This window comes from Saccoglossus kowalevskii, chromosome 5, assembly GCF_978046115.1.
Source record: "Saccoglossus kowalevskii chromosome 5, keSacKowa6.1, whole genome shotgun sequence".
Classification (NCBI taxonomy): Eukaryota; Metazoa; Hemichordata; class Enteropneusta; family Harrimaniidae; genus Saccoglossus; species Saccoglossus kowalevskii.
Genome location: NC_140645.1, coordinates 42,856,288 through 42,877,643, shown reverse-complemented (window position 1 = coordinate 42,877,643; position 21,356 = coordinate 42,856,288). Strand labels below are relative to the sequence as shown.

Sequence of the window (21,356 nt, the reverse complement as noted above, 5' to 3'; positions counted from 1 at the left end):
AGTATATTTGCTAGTGTTTTAGCTACTCCAACAAGAATGACGTGGAACCACATCACCTTCAATAATATAGTACTCGCACATTTTGTGTAATTATGGCAATATATTTCCAAAACAGTCTCACTTGTCTTGTTCATATATAAATAAACACGTTTTGTACAAAATTACAAAAGCAGCATATTACAACTGAGTCAGAGTATTTTATAGTTGATGTATCACTCCGCGTGTAGCGGAAGGTTTGTCATCATCCATGTGTACGTGGCCGGTTCGACATACACTGAGGAGAAACGACTAGTACATTAAAGGATTCGTCTTTGGATTCTAGCAAATACAGAAAAGACGTAACTATGGTGAGTTGTATAATTTTTCTATGGTATAACACGATTGTTTGAGGCAGTTAACTTAACGTTCTTTGCAGACTTTGTACATCATCACTCGCTGAAGAAATTTCCAACATGGCGACCCCCTTGGCTAAAGTTTCTTACCTGACATTTCCTCGATTTGTTGTTAATAAACATCTTGCTCGCGAAATGAAGATGTCTAACTCACCTCGTTACCACTGTCATTGTTAATAGTCACAGCTGATCGTTCTCCTGACAACATTGCGATTTAAATTTGATTACAAACAGCACTGCCTCCTTTAATTGAAAAGCTGTGTGAATTGGGATCGGAGAGAACCGTATTTAATTTATATATTTTTATTATTTTCTTCTACAGGTACTGCTAGCAGCTGCTGTTTGTACCAAGTCGGGGAAACCCATCTTGTCTCGACAATTCGTTGAGATGACCAGGTCCCGCGTAGAAGGTCTCCTCTCTGCTTTCCCTAAGTTGATGAATACTGGGAAACAACATACGTTTGTAGAAACTGAAAGCGTCAGGTATGTCTACCAACCTATTGAGAAGCTGTACATGCTGCTGATCACTACAAAAGCCAGTAATATTTTAGAAGATCTTGAGACCCTCAGATTGTTTTCCCGGGTGGTAAGTGAATTTTAGATTTTTGTTTTGAAAATAATTATTTAATTATTTCTGGTACATGTATCAGATCACAGGGTTACAAATGAAAGAAACTTGTTGAAAAGTAATGTCAATTTACTCTGATCATGGATGTCCTACCAAAGGATGAACCACTGACCAATTTCCTTTGATCTATTTGTTTTGCCACTGATTATTTTGAAGTAATAAATAAACACTGATGTTTACTTCTAATTATGCTTAAGATTGTAATCGCGTAGCCGGTGATCCCCAAGTCTGTTTACACAGTGCGTTCAACAGTTCTCGAAGTCGTTCGGCACATACGGGTCATCACGTGGTTATGTGACATTTTTCCCTAACAAAGTAGTCGTGGAGTGGAGCTCATTACTGCTGAAAGTGAAATCAGATTAACAAAAATGCAGCAAGTTGACGGCATGTTTTAAACCTGCTATCTTGTGCTATCACTAACGTCGACCACGGTAAAAAACAATAATAAACATTTGGTTCTGATATTAAATTTGTTTGTTGCAAATCAATGTAAAGTTGATAAAAAATTAAATAAAAAATTAAAGCAAAAAATTAAAGCAAAAATTTCAAAAACCACTAAGAAAGTACTGTAACTTCCCGATCGTCAACAAATTTCTGTCAATCTGATTTATTTCCGGTGTTTGAAAGGTCACCTGTCAAGTGGGGGGGAACTGCGCATACTTGTCGGTCGCTGTTTTTGAATGTGCAGTGAAATTGTAAAATGGTATGAAATATAACATTTTCACACGATGTACACACCCCTTTTAATGACGGCAAGACTCATCCAAATACTTTGATCTTGTTTTATCATGTCTTATCTGTATGTTTATTGGTAAGACAACAGTTTGAAGAGGTTTTTAACACATTATTACACCAAAAGTAAACTTTCTCAAGTGCTTTTTTAATCTTCTAAACTCAGTGGTTCATCCTTTGGTAGTACATCCATGCTCTGATGTAATAGCTTAACCTGCTTTTTCCCATTGATTTTAAACTAAATTTATCTTTGAATTGCCATTGTGTTTTGTCTTAAACACATTGATCAATACCATTAAAATCCTATTATAAACCGCGGTTTATATTACAATGTATCAAATAAAAAATTGGGATCAACAGCTCAAGTTCGGGGTGCGGTTTCTATTACATACATATTACAATCACTAAATGGGCATGGTCATTTTTTCCCACATCACTTGCACAAAACAAACAATACACTATACATCTTTTGAATATAAGGGTGATTCCAATTTAGATGTCTGGGAAGAGTGATAAGCGTCACGTCACAAAAAAACTGTTCACATGAAAAAAAAAATACTCTGTATTTTTAGTGTAATATGCATTTATTTGTTTAATTTTCTTCGTAACGGAAATTATATTTTGACAGGAGTTTCAAATAAAAATAAGCAAAAGTACGGTACCGTGGGTACGGTAACGCAATCCGGCCATGCTTCGGCTCATAAGTGAATAACTTACTTGTTTTCGAAGTGTTGAAATTGTTGATTATTACTCAGTAGTGATTATAATAACGCACGAAAAATAAATTCGTTGAATTGTTATCAAATACAAGTAAAATTCAACTTAATTTCACCGTAAGCGAATTATTTCGGTCACATGTAAACGATCGATGCAATAAGACATCCGCCATGTAGTTTAAATGCACACGAGACGTTACTTGACCAAATAGGTCAAGTCGCTAATTAACCAATCAAAATGCTGGATGGTGCCCACGTGTTCAAATTACCTTGGTTCATTTAAATATGTTAATGACAGGTCACCGACTTCATGGTGAACGAAACCCGGAAGAGATTTACCGATAATGTCGTGCGATCTTTTGGCTTTGATTTCCATGGAAAAACGACGTGACTTTTTTTTTTAAATTAAGAAATTAGTTGTTTTCGAAAGATAAACTGAGCATTAAAAAAGCATTTAACAGTTTTTCGGTGATAACAGCTCTTTGTCGAAAACTTGAATAGGATTAGGAACAATGTACCAGCTGGTTGAAACAAAGTCAGTCACGGTCTTGTTGAATTGGGGGTGCGGTTAGTAAATAGGTACTTTTCATGTTTTCAATTTTTGTTGAGAACTCTTTAACACTGAAGCCGAAATCTGGGGTGCGGTTACTATTAGGTATGCGGTTTATAATAGGATTTTAACGGTACTGTTTATTTACCAGTATGTCCTCTAACAGGACTGATTTTGTCAAAATAGAATTTCCCAAATCAGCTTTTTGACTGTTAAGGAGGTCAGTCCTCAAGAAGAAAAAAAATTGTATGTTACTGTATGACTTAAGCCCCATTAAAAAAAATTGTATGTTACTGTATGACTTAAGCCCCATTAAAAAAAATTGTATGTTACTGTATGACTTAAGCCCCATTAAAAAAAATTGTATGTTACTGTATGACTTAAGCCCCATTAAAAAAAATTGTATGTTACTGTATGACTTAAGCCCCATTAAAAAAAATTGTATGTTACTGTATGACTTAAGCCCCATTAAAAAAAATTGTATGTTACTGTATGACTTAAGCCCCATTAAGAAAAATTGTATGTTACTGTATGACTTAAGCCCCATTAAGAAAAATTGTATGTTACTTAAGCCCCATTAAAAAATGTTGTGGCCCCTGTCTTCTATGAAGTTATTATTATATCAATATACAATTTACTGCGTCAATGAAGCGCCAGGGAATTAGCACAACTAGTTGTATCACAGCAAATCTTTGTGCGTCAGTGGAGCGTCGTCATATTGGCTTGGAAGGCACACTTTTATTTACTCAAAAAAAAGATGATCTAGTAGTTTTTTTTGTATTATAAGTTTCTGCCAGACCTTGTAAAGAATGGGTTTAGGTAAGATACCCCTTTATTATGTTCATTTATTTGTTCTTAACCTTTTCATCGCAAGACTTGATCATTACATTTTTTGGCATTTTTGTCTAATATTTTTCAATATTTGTGAAAATGAACCCCAATTTTAGAGTCAACAGACAAAATTTGAGGCAATTTTCAGTTTTTACTCAAAAGATTTTTGTCCCAATCTTCTGCAGGCTATAAACTGGACGATTTTGTGATAAAAAGAGGGAACTGGTGGTAAAAAGGTTAAATTGACCCTCCTGTTCCAAATGTGTATTTCAGATTCCTGAATACTGCCGTTTGATGGAAGAGTGTGAAATCTTGGACCACTCATTTGAACTAATCTTTGCCTTTGATGAGATTGTAGCACTTGGCTATCGAGAGAATGTCAATTTAGCACAAATACGAACATTTACAGAGATGGACTCGCATGAAGAGAAGGTTTTCCAAGCTGTCAGACAGGTAAAGTAATTTTCCCTTAGCATCAACTTTTTTTTCCATTTTAAAATAAACTAGAATTTTTACAAAATATTTAAATTTTCTTCTTTCATAATCCAAGTATGTAGTAGTAGTGTTGAAACAGAATAATAGCCTGGGCACTATCTTGTTTGAAGTAAAACTCTGAAAACTAAAGGCTATATTAGTCATTGCTTTATATCCATGAATTTACATAATCAGAGTTTTGGACAACTCACTATTGGTTACTTTGTGTCATTTTTATCTGTCTGTATTACCTATTGTCTGCTTCTATTTTTATATTTTGTTACATCGGTGAAGAGGGTAATGTCATAACAACTCATAACTTTTTTTACATATTTCAGACACAAGAAAGGGAGGCTAATATCGAGATGAGGCGAAAAGCCAAAGAATTACAACAACGCAGACGAGAAGCTGAAAAGATGGGTAAAATTCGATCATCAGGGTTTTCAGGATTTGGAAGTTCAAGTAAAAGTTCAGATATGGCCATACCTATGATTGGTGATTCTGCCTCTCATAGTGAGATACATAAGGCATCATCCATTCCTACCAAGTAAGTTGATTTGTGTTTCAGTTATAAAATATCATGATTCAACAGTTTTCTCACTGGGCTAGCAATCAATGAATTCTTAATTTGAGTTTTGGCTTATAGGTTTCACACCACAATTAGAGTTGTATCAAGACACATAGGAACCCACAAATGTAGTAGTCTCTATTTCGAAAATAACTATTTTCAAGTGATGACATGCCATAATTCAAACCAGATCAGATATCCCACATTTACAAATACATTTATTTTACAAATATGTTTTAGATTATTGTGTGTGCTCTTTTAGTAGCGCATATGCTGGCATAAATCTCAGTGTTGTGTTTATGGTCAAAAGAATTATCATAAACAATTTTGCCTACTGTAAAAATTCAACCACCTAATTATTTTGCTGATTTTCATAATTTATTGGCTTCTAAAATCGTTATGATTCACATGCAATTATATTCGAAATGCACTCTTAATAGAGCAAATACAGAGTTTATACTGGCAATATAGAGATAGAAATAATCCAGTAATTCTAGAATCAACAATTGCATTCATTACAGTTGTATTAGTTTTACAAACTATAACATTACATTACATTGAAATGTTTGAATCCAATACAACATATTGTCACAGCATGGTGTCATTGCAGGGCTGTTACAGATTACATGATGGTGTCTGTATTGTATTGTTAATCCCAAAGAAGATTCTTCTGTGTTGCCGTTATTAGTGATAAAAGTGTCTGTTTGTGTCGTCTGAATATTACATTGAATCCAAACATCTGTGTTTGTATCCATTTAACTATCATGTTATACTCTGTGGTTCAAATTATCTGGTCGTCCATGTTCGTTTGCATTAAAATCTTTCAAGTTTATTGAAAATTCTGGGTAATAGTCTGTCCAATTTATGTCTTGTGTGTGATTTTGTACCATTTTTTTCATGTTTGACCAAAAAATGTTTAGGGTAAGCATTAAATTTTAAATGTAACTAGTTAAAATGTCCCAGTAAGTGATTCCCAAGCAACAATAAAAACGCATACTAAAAGCATGGATCATGGGTGGACGTTTGTAAACAATGACACAATAGGGCTGTCTGTCGTATATGCATGTGATGACTCCCCTCATATTAAAGTGCTGTATTTGTTCTAAAGGTTGCCTTAAGCTAATATACTGTGTTCTTCTAAAGATACAGTGTGGTGATACTGCCACAGTGCTTTGTTTTATATTGCTGTGTTTGTCTCATCTGCGTTACAGTGATTTCCTGAGATAACACCCAGAAACCTGAAATTGAGAAACTTCAACTAAAATGTGTTTAGCTTCCACTTAAATCTTTGTATGGACTTTATCGTAATTTGAAATTAAATACTAAATATTTATTTTGTTTTAGACCAATTGGATCAGGTCGGGCTATGAAGCTTGGAAGTCGAAGCAAAGATGTGGATAGTTTTGTTGATAAACTACGAACAGAAGGTGAAGATGTTATCAGTCCTAATAAATCCAGACAGTCCGCCAATGTGGTGAAAACAACTACTCCTGTCAGTAACACAGAAAGGTGAATATTTTTTTCGAATTCTGTGAAAATTATTATGAAGCTGGATTATATTTGTACAATCATTTTGATGTATTGATTACTAAGAATACAAATATGGTGTTCACACTTAATGCAAAATGTAGGATTTGACCAGGAATTAATTTTAACCTACTTTTGAAAAACATATTTGACTTAATCTTGATTTAATTTAGTTTAGCGCCGGAGGGCTGGTCTCGACCCTGTATGAACAAAGTCTCAGGGTTAATACAGTGTCCTCTATGTCAGGTGAATAAAGACTGAATAGGTATGAATGTCAAGCCACTGCAATGTACATGTATGAACAGAACACATTAAGTAATAAGCGATCTAATCCTGTGTTTATCAGCATTTGTGAGCAAGGCTAAAGTTATTGCAGTCTATGTAAAGTTTTTAATGAACCCTAAACACATGGCCTAAACAATCAAAATCATCTCATTTTCCAATGTGGCTGTTACATGCAGTGCCCTTTAAATTCCAAAGTTGTTTTTCATCAGCTTTTAAGCAGTTACCTTACACCAGTTTGTCAATGCCATTTATACCGTTAATGTCAACCTCGTTTAACTTGAGTATTTCTCATTTGCCAGTGTCCATGTAAGAGTGGAGGAGAAGATCTCATTAACAGTTGGACGAGATGGTGGCTTACATAACATGGAAGTACATGGTTTAGTGCTGCTTAGGATATCAGATGAACAGTTTGGTAGAATTAAAATAGCTATCAATAATAACAATACAAAAGGAGCTCAACTGCAGGTGCGTTTGAATCTATTCACTACGTTCAATTACCCACCATAGACTCCGGTCAGTCAAAATGACTATTTTGAACTGTAGGCATTAATCAGCGATTCTGCCGGTGACGGAGAGATAGAATCCAGGTCAGGGGAAGCCCCATGACCTCAAGATTCTTTTACCCCTTACGTCACGAACCCACGTGACCGAGGCCACCTGGCAGCGCCACAGGTAGCCGTCCTTCACTCTTAATTTCTCTCCGCCTCGAGTGGAGATGAAATCTAGCGAGCTCTGCTGGATCGCCTGCTTTTTTTCCTGTCCGGATTTATAGCTTGGGTTGTTGCCGCTGCTCGGCATCCGACATGGTAGCTGGTAGGATAAGTTTTCCTTGTCTTTTTTTTTACCCTCGTGTCGTTTTCCCCTTTGCGTGTAGTATTTTTCACAGCAAAGAAATCAAAATCCGGCGCCACTACGTAATCACATGTTGATTTCATGGCGGCACCTTTTACAACTGTAATTCGTCTCCCTCATGCATGTTGTCTTTTATTTTTAATGTATTTAGCAATATATCGATGTAATGACAGCTCCAAGGCTCGCTGCCTTTTTCTTCCGGTCTCCTCGTCTTTCGAGCCGACCGTACAGTGGTTTATTCAGAATCTACCAGCATAGAACCCGCATCCGAGATGCTTTGTCGTGGCTACGTGTGGGTTCCGGGTTTTTTTTGCGTGAAAGCGTGTTTTTTTCACTGGAGTTTTGAGGCCTGAGATTTTCTTTCAGAGCAAGGTCGCGTGTCCAGTAAACAAATCGGTTAAAGTGAGTTGCGTGTTTTGCATGAGTGGAAAGTCCTCGCGCTCGGCTACCGGTACTTCATGTACCGGGACGTCGAGTAAGAGGCCCGACGGCGGAAGTACCGATATTTTCTCAGTCTCCCCCGCTGATCGGAGGGCATCCTCACAGTCTGTTTTTTCAGGCGGTGTTTTTTACCCGATTTTACCGGCTGCAGCGAGGCGGTGCCCCTGGAGGCTTTCCTCCTATGGGGCCCGTTGCGGGTCTCTTCGTGGACCCTTTCTCGCACGGCGCCGAGTTTGCCTCCGAGTTGAGGGCTTTGGTCGAAGGACTGTCGGGGCAATTTTCTTCCCTGGCAGGCCGGGTAGATCAGACGCAGTCGGAGCGAGCTGTCTCCACTGTGTCCCCTCGGTGGGCAAGCAGGAAGAGACACGAAAGCATGTTTGCATTCAAACACGTCTCTTCCGGGGAACCCCCGTTCCCAGTCACGACTCTCCCACTATTTTGGGGGGTGGCCGAGGCTCAGGCTAATTGCACCGGTCCTTCTCTGGATCCGCGGGCACTGAATGCCAACGGGGTGCTGGCAGCCAAGTCTCCGATCTCGGGGCAGGGCTTTCAGGGCAGGGCACGCGTTGACCCCCCCCACTTCCAGCCAGCTAGGGTTCGTCACGCGGTAACAGTACAACGGTAACGAATTTATCCTTGTGTCCGGTCCCCGCTGTGGGTTTTGACTACTTTCTTACCGACCCACGGGCGTCCCCAGAAGGAACCGACCCTGTCATGAGATGCACAGTCAAACACGCTCCCTCTCACATATTTTAAGTTAAAGGAGACGCAGTTCGCTCGCGTTGGATACAGCCAGTACTCCGGGCGGTCCCTCAGAGTCTTCCATCTGTATGACTCGATGAGCCACGCTTTTGGGGTGAGGCGGAGTATCATCGACCCCAGTGATACGATGTATATACCCCCACCCTTGATCCTAAAGTGACCACCTAAGGTGGCTTCAACACTTATGGGATCACAGGCGTCAGGATCCAAAGCAACCCCGTCGGCACATCTCTCCCCTGTTCGTCTGAGTGCGGAGTGGGGCGCAGAGCACACAAACAGTGTTGATGGGCGGCGTTGGTCAGCCGCGGAGGATGTAATGCTTAAGGCCCCCGGGTAGGGATAACATTAGGCAACTCTTCCCACTGGACCAAACGCTACCCGGTCGGTGTGTCTCGGGATCAGACCCCATAGCGTGGGATGAGACCAAAACGCCCCCAACCGGATTCCAAGGCTCCTTCCCCAGACCCCGGTACCACGAATTTGGCAAACCGGGCAAAGGGGGATAGCCACGTTCCATGGGTGTCTTTGCCAATTGAGGACGACCCATCTAGCCCTGAGGGCAGAGTTGCTTGAGCGCATTATTATGCGTGCCCAGCACTCTGGTGACCTTGGAGGCAGAACGCACCAGCCTCCTAGACCAGGCGACATTTTTACTCGCCTAGAACCAAATCCCAGGACACGATCCTCAACCGATCGTCATCCCCCGACTGGCAAATATTGTCAGTCCGGAAGACCAGGAGGAATTGCTTCTCCGCCCGGTCCGAGCGCCGAGTTGCTATGAGAACCATACCAGGTTTTCTAGATGGGGAACCAAACACATGTTTTTGTGTTACGGCCCTGACAAGCGGGATAAGCCGGTTTCCCCGACTTCCATCCCCAGGTGGATTACTGCGACTGTACTGGAGGTCTATAATACACTATCCCCCTCAACACAGACCTTGCAGAGACACCAAGTACAAGAACATGAGGTCCGTGCGATTGCTAACTCACTAGCGCTAGCGTCAGGTGCCCCCCTCAAACACATTCTGAGGGCAGGCGTCTGGAGAACGCAGAACGTCTTCATCAACTACTACCTAGGAGACACCCAATCTATTGAGCAGGGTCTCTTCAGGTTAGGCCCCGTCGTAGCGGGTCAGGCCTTGTTTGCTGACCCAGCCCGAACGACTGCAGGGGCCTCTGCGCATAGGCGATAAGTCAGTCTCTGCATTTTTGCGGGCAGATTGTCTGTTCCACTAGCACTTCCTGGAAGCTCCCAGGTTTCGCTTCTGTCGACCTACGCCCTCATGCGAACTGTTTCCGTCCTTCTTCAAGCTTATCACCAACGAGTTCAGCTTGGGTCTAGCTTTCTCGGGCACACCGAACCCTGTCACCACAGCAGCATTGGCTTCTTGCTTCGGGGACAGCACAGGCAAGGTAAGACACCACCCTTCTTGGGTCTTAACTTAGGTTTTTGGGTGTGTTTTCATCCCGGACTGAGGAAAAGTTTTTCATCATTCTCCTTTTTTTCTGTTTGCTCGGAAAAACTCTCCACCTATCGGTGTCTGACTCTGCCTACAGTTCAAAATAGTCATTTTGACTGACCGGAGTCTATGGTGGGTATGAACTATGTGAATAGGCGGGTTCGGAGAACCCTCGCCTAATTTCATTAAGTATAGCTTTTAGGATAAATGCTATGAAGGATGCTAACACTCAAATGTACATTTCACTGTCATGGCAATGTGGACTGATGTTTCGAAAATGGACATTTCAGTTTTGACTCTCTCTTCACAATTATTGCAGCTGTGGGGTTTTGGAAAGATCCATTTGGCCATAGTTATTGCCGCCTAGACTTTTCGTTCACAATTGATTCAGCTGTGGGGTTTTGGAAAGATCCATTTGGCTATAGTTATTTTGACCTAGACTTTTCGTTCACAATTGATTCAGCTGTGAGGTTTTGGAAAGATCCATTTGGCCATAGTTATTTTGGCCTAGACTTTTCGTTCACAATTGATTCAGCTGTGGGGTTTTGGAAAGATCCATTTGGCTATAGTTATTTTGACCTAGACTTTTCGTTCACAATTGATTCAGCTGTGAGGTTTTGGAAAGATCCATTTGGCCATAGTTATTTCGGCCTAGACTTTTCGTTCACAATTGATTCAGCTGTGGGGTTTTAGAAGGGTCTATGTTTTGGCCATAGTTATTTCGGCCTAGACTTTTCGTTCACAATTGATTCAGCTGTGGGGTTTTAGAAAGATCCATTTGGCCATAGTTATTTTGACCTAGACTTTTCGTTCACAATTAATTCAGCTGTGGGGTTTTGGAAAGATCCATTTGGCCATAGTTATTTTGACCTAGACTTTTCGTTCACAATTGATTCAGCTGTGAGGTTTTGGAAAGATCCATTTGGCCATAGTTATTTTGACCTAGACTTTTCGTTCACAATTGATTCAGCTGTGGGGTTTTGGAAAGATCCATTTGGCCATAGTTATTTTGACCTAGACTTTTCGTTCACAATTGATTCAGCTGTGAGGTTTTGGAAAGATCCATTTGGCCATAGTTATTTTGGCCTAGACTTTTCGTTCACAATTGATTCAGCTGTGGGGTTTTGGAAAGATCCATTTGGCCATAGTTATTTTGACCTAGACTTTTCGTTCACAATTAATTCAGCTGTGGGGTTTTGGAAAGATCCATTTGGCCATAGTTATTTTGACCTAGACTTTTCGTTCACAATTGATTCAGCTGTGAGGTTTTGGAAAGATCCATTTGGCCATAGTTATTTTGACCTAGACTTTTCGTTCACAATTGATTCAGCTATGGGGTTTTTGAAGGGTCTATGTTTTGGCCATAGATATTTTGGCCCTGGTGAAAATGCAGCTCACTACTTAACCCACAATTGTACAAATTTTATCAATTCATATAAAAACCAAAATAGATGGATTTTAGCAAAAGTGATTTTTGGTTTATGTGCACTTCTATTGGAGTTGCTCTTTTAATAGAGCTTACAATATAGCTTAATTTTACTTGCATTTCATAACAAATCAACGAATTCAGAAATAATCAATGTTTGTAATGGAAGAATAAAATAAGCATGCATGTAGACATACTCTGTAGAATGTTGTATAAGCCTTATAAATACACTGGGCAGCCTGTAAAATTAACAAGACCAACATCTTTCTACACTAAATATCCTACAATTGTGTGGCATACTTGTTAGTATATTCTGTTAGCATGGGAAAGATCACATGGGTTTTTAGCAACTGTTTTTAATATATTCAGACATGCATCAATTTGGAGGCTAATTTTTTGAATAATGTAAAAATCAGAACTACATGCACATCACAACCAAGATGGTACATGTACAGAAAACATCTTGATTTTCTTTGTATTTCACCAATAGTGTCTATGCTCCATCATTATACATAATGTTTTATTAGCTCCACTGTTGACTTTGTCGAGCGGAGCTTATCATACGAGTGATTGTCCGTAGGCGTCCGTCGTTGTCCTGTCAATGTTTTACGTTTTCTACTTTTTTTTAAAACTACAAGTCTGAATGCTTTGATACTTGGTGTGTATGTACCTGGGGTAGACCTCTTAGATTGTTCATTTCATGATGATATCTTCAATTCTCTAATTTTGGTGAATATTTTTGTCATTTTTTTGGTAAAAAGTGATATTTTCGACTTTTTTTTGAAAACCAAAAGTCCAATTGCTTTGATATTACATATATAGGTACTACATGTGGCCCTTTCTCAGATTTGTTCATTTTGTGATGATATCCTCAATTCTCTAATTTGGTGAATATTTTTGTAATTTTTGGTAAATAGTGATATTTTTGACTTCTTGTTAAAAACAAATAGTCCAATTGCTTTGATATTACATATACATGTATAGATGCTACATGTGGACCTTTCTGAGATTGTTCATTTCGTGATGATATCTTAAATTCCCTAATTTTGGTGAATATTTATGTCATTTTTGGTAAAAAGTGATATTTTTGAATTCTTGTTGAAAACGGCAAGTCCGATTGCTATACATACTAAACATATTGTTCATTTTCTAATGATATCTTCAGTTCTTTAATTGAAATGTGCCTTGCTGACAGCGGAGCAATCGCAGCCGAGAGGCTGCTTATTTTATACCAAGCTGTTGAGTGGCATGAACTTATTTGTGTATTCTTGATATACATTCTGCTATTTTAGACACATCCCAATGTTGACAAAAAGCTGTTTGCAGCCAACTCTTCCATTGGAATGAAGAATCCCGCCAAACCATTCCCATTAAATAATGATGTAGGAGTCTTAAAATGGAGACTGCAAACACAGGATGACTCCTATATGCCATTATCAAGTAAGTATACACTACTATAAGTAGAGCTCTACTTCAATCCATGTTGTAATGCTTGTTTCTTTGAATCTTAAAAAATGTAACTGTATTTGCTCTATTGTAGTGCATACACTTATGTAAATTACAGAGGTGTTTCTATGACAACTAATGCGATTTATATGTTCTTCTATTAGAGATGTGCTTCTAATAAAACAAATACAGTATTATATTTTCCGGCGTTGTCGTTGTCGTCATCGTAAATAATTGTTATTGTGTGCATAATAACTTTATTAATTCTATTCCAAACTTCATCAAACTTGGTCACCTTATTCATCAATATAAAGTCTTCCCCGCGTTTGAACAACAATGTCCTGTATGGAAATATCATGCAAAAATTGAGAAAATCTGATAAAATATTTTGACTGTTTCTACTTGACTGATCACTGGTGATACACATCAAAAGTCACTGATCTCAGTGGAAATATGCATTGTTGTATGTGTTCAATGAAGCAAATGATTTATCTTGTAATAATATCCTTGGTAATGTATCTCAGAATCCCATACTGGATTTCAAAACCAACTCATGGAGAGATTGCACAGTCTGATACACATTTGCAAACCTACCAATAAAATCTTTACAGAAAACAAGATGTCAGAAAATCAATATAAGCACTCCTATGAACTGGGTGCCAAACTTTGATCAAGATCTGAAGCTAATAGAAAATCTGTTTAGTTCAAAATTATCAAATCAAAAACAATACATAAAAAATACATAAAAAGCAAAACATTTCATCCACATTTTAAAAAGAAAATTGTTCTAAAATATATGTACATGTATTCTGTATTTGACAAACAGTTCATTCGACGAATGAAAACTCACAGGAATATGTTTCAGCTATTAGAACAGAATGATAGAGGTTTTATAATACTGGTTTAAAAACGCACTTCAAAGATTGCATTGTTTGAAGATGTAGATTCTCAGGAGGCAACAGTACTGTTGACTTCTTCCTCCACTGGACACCAGCTAACTATTTAAGTTGATTTGCATACAAAGCAGAGCTTGCAACATGATAGCTATTCATAAAGGGTGTTTTTGTTTTACTTTTCATATAATACAGTAGTCACACAATGAATATAATAAGGCAGTTCATATTTGTCTCAGTGAATCATTAATTTTTGACAGACACCTGTACAAAATACTTGGACAAAAGCCAGCTAAGATTTTCTGTTATCTTGCATGATTTATGAATCTATTCACGTCTAAATGCAGATGAGGCATTTGTTTTTATACTAAAATATCTGAATTACTTTGAATAAAGCTGGAAATTATGTCCCTTAAAATAATTAAACAAATAAGGCACCAATGTTTTTGTAAGATATTTACATCTTTAAAGGACATTCGGTAGACTGATTCCCCACTGTTGGTTCAACCCCAAAACTTGTCACCAGAGTTCAACTATGTTTTATGAAATATTTTGTGCTGTAAATGTTTAAAATTAGTGAGACAGATGTTCATGTATCAGGAAAGATAATGAAATTGTAGAACTTTGTCATAAAAATTTTTATTGAGAATAAATTATGTATTTTTTGTCATAATAATTCTATGTTTACTCTTTATCAAGTAAACTGCTGGCCATCGGAAAACAGTGAAGGTGGGTGTGACGTTAATATGGAATATACTTTAGAACAGGATGATCTAGAATTACAAGATGTCTCCTTTGCTATCCCTCTCCCGTAAGTATCACCTACTAAAATATTTAGAGATTACATATTGAGTTGATGTAACGACTATGTTGACATAATCGTCGGTGGATAGGTTTTATGAGAAACTTTGGATTTTCTACTTGACAGTCGTTTATTAGAATGTGTGCTTGATTAGATTATTGCTGTTGAACCACTGCAGTCGTCATACCACTCCACGTTTGATATGCAACGTGACAACACATGTCAAAACTTGGACACACTTTTTATAATGACTTCTGCATCATTCTCGTCAAAATAAATTGAAATACAGATTATGAAAACGACACGGTAAAAAAAGTCCAGCAGATTTGTTGCATGAATGTGTAAACTATATTTCATCTGTTTAATATCGTCATGACAGCTAAAAACTATTTCCTTACTCTTTTCATTTTTAAAGAAGTGCTAATTGCATCTTAAAAAACATTCATCGCCATTGGATTATACTGTAACTTTGATAATTAATATTTTATTTTCGTAATGTGTATTGCAAATATTTGAATGCTATTTGGAGTACCACTTGGTATTCTGATTCGGTAATGGCATCTTGACCTATCAGGTCAAAGGACACAACGATAGGTCAAAAGGTGATACAAAAATCATGGCAGATACAAAATCAGTGTTCTAAAACTTTCGCACACACATTTACATGAATTACAGTGGTCGAAATAAGTAATGTTTTAATGCACTGCTATCAAAGATGCGATTCTAATAGCAAATGTGGTATAAGGGAAACAAAATACTTGATGCCATTTTCTCAAGTACTCATTGATGTGAATACTTTCTAAACTGATGAAAAACTCTGCCCTACACAGATACGCTATAGTACTGTCTGTTGATCTAAAATAAAACTTAGTAAAACCTGCATATATGGTACCTTGAGCTGGTTTGTACTGTTTGTTACATAGTTTTTATATTCAGATTGTTGTATGCTGCTATTCAGAAAATCATTATCATAGCGCCCTCACCATCATTGTTAGTGTTCTACTTTACTGATCACTGATTCTCATTTCATGATTTCTTCTGATATTTAGACAGAAGTAAGTGAAATATTGCATGCCATGACAGTATGGTGCATGGAGACTAATGCCCTGCATTGTCTTGCAAACACAACCACCATTGTCTTGCAAAAACAACTAACATTGTCTTGCTGCCACAACCACCACTGTCTTGCAAACACAACCACCACTGTCTTGCAAACATAACCACCATCGTCTTGCAAACACAACCACCATTGTCTTGCAAACACAACCAGCATTGTCTTGCAAACACAACCAGCATTGTCTTGCAAACACAACCACCATTGTCTTGCAAACACAGCCACCATTGTCTTTCAAAAACAACTAACATTGTCTTGCAAACACAACCACCACTGTCTTGCAAACACAGCCACCATTGTCTTGCAAACACAACCACCATTGTCTTGCAAACACAGCCACCATTGTCTTGCAAACACAGCCACCATTGTCTTGCAAACACAACCACCATTGTCTTTCAAAAACAACTAACATTGTCTTGCAAACACAACCACCACTGTCTTGCAAACATAACCACCATCGTCTTGCAAACACAACCACCATTGTCTTGCAAACACAACCAGCATTGTCTTGCAAACACAACCAGCATTGTCTTGCAAACACAACCAGCATTGTCTTGCAAACACAACCAGCATTGTCTTGCAAACACAACCACCATTGTCTTGCAAACACAGCCACCATTGTCTTGCAAACATAACCACCATCGTCTTGCAAACACAACCACCATTGTCTTGCAAACACAACCAGCATTGTCTTGCAAACACAGCCACCATTGTCTTGCAAACACAACCAGCATTGTCTTGCAAACACAACCAGCATTGTCTTGCAAACACAACCACCATCGTCTTGCAAACACAACCACCATCGTCTTGCAAACACAACCACCATCGTCTTGCAAACACAACCACCATCGTCTTGCAAACACAACCACCATTGTCTTGCAAACACAACCACCATTGTCTTGCAAACACAACCACCATTGTCTTGCAAACACAACCACCATTGTCTTGCAAACACAACCAGCATTGTCTTGCAAACACAACCAGCATTGTCTTGCAAACACAACCAGCATTGTCTTGCAAACACAGCCAGCATTGTCTTGCAAACACAACCAGCATTGTCTTGCAAACACAACCAGCATTGTCTTGCAAACACAACCAGCACTGTCTTGCAAACACAACCAGCACTGTCTTGCAAACACAACCAGCATTGTCTTGCAAACACAACCAGCATTGTCTTGCAAACACAACCAGCATTGTCCTGCAAACACAACCAGCATTGTCTCGCAAACACAACCAGCATTGTCTCGCAAACACAACCAGCATTGTCTCGCAAACACAACCAGCATTGTCTCGCAAACACAACCAGCATTGTCTCAAAACACAACCAGCATTGTCTCAAAACACAACCAGCATTGTCTCGCAAACACAACTAGCATTGTCTTGCAAACACAACCAGCATTGTCTTGCAAGCACAACCAGCATTGTCTTGCAAACACAACCAGCATTGTCTTGCAAACACAACCAGCATTGACTTGCAAACACAACCACCATTGTCTTGCAAACACAACCACCATTGTCTTGCAAACACAACCACCATTGTCTTGCAAACACAACCAGCATTGTCTTGCAAACACAACCACCATTGTCTTGCAAACACAACCACCATTGTCTTGCAAACACAACCACCATTGTCTTGCAAACACAACCACCATTGTCTTGCAAACACAACCAGCATTGTCTTGCAAACACAACCACCATCGCTTGCAAACACAACCACCATTGTCTTGCAAACACTGCATTAGTCAAATTCACTCTCATGCTGAACACAGGTGGCTGTAAATGATGGCATTGTAGATGCTAGAATTGATTTCAAATTGTATATGCATGCTGCACCTATTTATTTAGTGCATGGTTCAAGAAGCTGGATTCCCTCTCAACTGGTCACCAAGTCACTGTGTTGTCATGTGATTCCAGCCAACCATAGAAAAGTAATACACTAAAGAATTTAGCAAATGTTATTATTGCATAGTCACTTACCAATAAATGTAGCCTTTGGCAAAATGGCAAATGGTTGTGGAAGCCCGAGTGTGTATTTTTCATTCCACCAAGTGTAGCAGTCCCCCTTTCATATGTATGAAACCAGGATTCCTTAGCTAATGTCAACTGAAACAAAGTTATATCAAATAAGATGCAATAATGTTAGTGTAACATAATTTACTGCATGTACAGTTGCCTAATTTGAATGCTTCCTTCACTCCAACATCATCTTGTAGAGTCGTGCTTCCTTCACTACACTACAACAGCATCTTGTAGAGTCGTGCTTCCTTCACTACAACAGCATCTTGTAGAGTCATGCTTCCTTCACTACAACAGCATCTTCTAGAGCCATGCTTCCTTCACTACACTACAACAGCATCTTGTAGAGTCGTGCTTCCTTCACTACAATAGCATCTTGTAGAGCCATGCTTCCTTCACTACAACAGCATCTTGTAGAGCCATGCTTCCTTCACTACAATAGCATCTTGTAGAGTCATGCTTCCTTCACTACAACAGCATCTTGTAGAGTCATGCTTCCTACACTACAACAGCATCTTGTAGAGTCATGCTTCCTTCACTACAACAGCATCTTCTAGAGCCATGCTTCCTTCACTACACTACAACAGCATCTTGTAGAGTCATGCTTCCTTCACTACAACAGCATCTTGTAGAGCCATGCTTCCTTCACTACACTACAACAGCATCTTGTAGAGCCATGCTGCAATGATCTTTGAGTCTGTGAACAAACCACCAAATTGCTGTTATGCATGAAAGCAATTAGATACTCTGATTAGCATTGAGATGATACTGCTGTAGATGGCAAGTTTCAATCGAGTTGATAAAACTGCATGCTGCAACTGAGATGACGCCATTCTATATGATATAGTGATGATGGTAGTCTGCATTCAGTCTCAATTTCATTTATAAATTGTAGTTAACTGCATACTTTTAGTAATTAAAATAATTTCATAATTCTTACTAGGATGATAATTTTGGATGTAGATATGATTTGTGGTAATAAAAACATACTTGAATCCAGAAGAGTCTGAGAGAAGTGTCTTTCACTGTGCTTGAAATACTACAGTCAACCATTAGAGAAGAGCATCATTCCTTTCTTAAATGAATGGTTGATCTTTGTGTGCATGTGTCTTCATGGATAATGCAAGTAATTTCAGACAGACATTTGGAGGAAAAAATAAAACACTGGGGGAAAAAAATGACATATGACTGTAAAATATTCTCTCTGTTTTTATAGATCTGGTGTTGGTGCACCAATAATTGGTGAAATAGATGGCAATTATCATCATAATCATCGTCATAATATATTAGAATGGTCACTACCAGTAATTGATGTAAATAATAAGACTGGCACTTTAGAATTCAGTATAGCTGGACATCCCAATGATTTCTTTCCAATTAATGTCAACTTTGTATCAAGGAAATCTTTCTGTGGGATTGAGGTAAGTGCTCCTTGTATATGATCTGAAGATTCTGGGAGGAAAATATCAGTTGTCGCATTGGGCATCTCAGCCAACCAGGAATAGTTGTCAGCATTTTCATGTAGTGAATCCTGATGAGAAAATTAATTGGAACTTGCAATATATTCTGTGCACATTATCAACACTATCAACTTCTTGAACGCTATCAATGTGATTGCTAAATTCAACAAATGTCATCATTACTAAAATTTAACCCACATATTTTTTTTGGCAATTGAGGACAACACAAAACTATTTAGTCCAACATTAACTCAGAAATTATAAAAAATGTTTTGTGGTGGGAAATGGTATTCAGTGGGTTAATGACATTTTGTTTCTGTTTTTGATGTTGCTCCCATTTGATGTGTTTATGGTTCGTGTTTCTCTGGGATACAATGATATCTATGTATATGACATCATACCAAGGTCAATGTCTGTAACTTATTGTTGTGTGTTTTCTTAACAGGTTGCTGATGTCAGCATGGTAGATGAACAAAGATCTGTTAAATATTCCTCAGATGTAGCATTTTTTGTAGACAAATATGAAGTAGTGTAAAATAGATCAAATTAGACTATCATAATATCATCAGCCATTAAACACGTCTCAGTTTTCGTCTCCAGGTTTCTTATTTTACACAGTACTCACATATATTGTGATGTGAAGTAAATGAATTAGGATAGGTTATGTGGTGTGGGTTCGGTTTGGAAGAAATGTCATCAAAAGTCTGATCATCAACAACATTCTCGTTATACTTTTCATTAATTTCTCTTGACTTGGAAAGCTTTTATACAATCCTTTTGCGCTGAAAATAAAAGTCTTAATTCTGACTTTGTGAAAGACTTGGAGATTGAATTGAGACTTGCTGCATTGTTTGTCTGTGGGGAGTGGTGCCAAGTCATTGAGCTTAGCTGTGCCATATGACTGGGAATGGTACAGTTGAAAACATAGCGATCTTCATTATTGTATCTGAACTCCATAGTATTTTAAACTTGTGTAAAACTGAACTTGTACCATACAAATCAGCACAACAGTTGGTACGCAGACACTAATGTTTTACGTTTTTTTTTAGTTGGACATTGCTAAAACCAGTTTAACTCTGGTAATTTATCTCTTTAGAAATGTACATGTCTGCATCTCAACTGGTCCGAAATATATTCTGGTATAAATTGAAACCATGCTAAAAATACATCAACTCGATTATTGTAAATATTGTAGCTTATGGCTCGGACCTTTTTTTTTTTTTTCTTCAAGTTTTTGAATTTACCTGAATTGACCAACAATTATTTTCTAAAAGAAAGGAAGCAATTGTTCTTGAGGCAACTATTTTTCTGGGTGTTTTTAAACTTGAAAAATAATTTTGGATAGTATTCATTAGTTCAGGATTTACATGCTGGGAGATGTATCATTTGTATCTTGCTCAACTTGATGACAGAACGATATGATACGATACGGGACGGGACTGGACGGGACTTGTTTTAGAGCTCTAGTAGATGGGTTCACTGAATTACTCAAATCTGTAATTTATTCTCGCGTCACATGAAATTTCATGCTATTCACATTGAAGCATTTCACTCGCTGTCGACATCGATACTGTGAAATTCCTTCCCACCAAAGGAAGGTGTATTTCGTACACCAATTACTGGTATGCTGGAATGGGTGTATGAAAGTCAGATGATCGAAGCACAGTGCTTGAAGAAACTATGATAAGGAAAATTTGACATTTCATTGTGTCTCTTTCCCCATGCATGTTTGTTATTGTAATGCAAATTATGACTGCAAACACAATGTGGCCAAATTTGTAATTATAACAATCTGTCATTTTTGAAACGAGAAGAAAACTGTTTCTAAACAAGTCATTGATGTCAAACTATCTTTGCAGCATCCAAAACACTTTGAATAATATGATTTAGTTACTTTAGTAAATTATGTTTGGCTTGTATTCAACATTCACATTCACTCCAACATTTAAATTATAAAAACTGCATTGGGATTTTACACTTA

General features: G+C 38.1%; 1 protein-coding gene across 1 annotated transcript; it reads left to right on the top strand.

The window, feature by feature from the left end:
• Nucleotides 1-239: 239 nt before the first annotated feature.
• On the top strand, nt 240-21,141 carry Arcn1 (archain 1). Its single transcript, NM_001184862.1, is given in 10 exon segments — nt 240-347; nt 715-978; nt 4,123-4,302; nt 4,662-4,870; nt 6,236-6,400; nt 7,003-7,168; nt 12,937-13,084; nt 14,683-14,794; nt 19,132-19,336; nt 19,821-21,141. Coding segments are annotated over 10 exon segments (1,542 nt in total). The 5' UTR covers nt 240-344; the 3' UTR covers nt 19,911-21,141.
• The last annotated feature ends 215 nt before the right edge of the window (nt 21,142-21,356 follow it).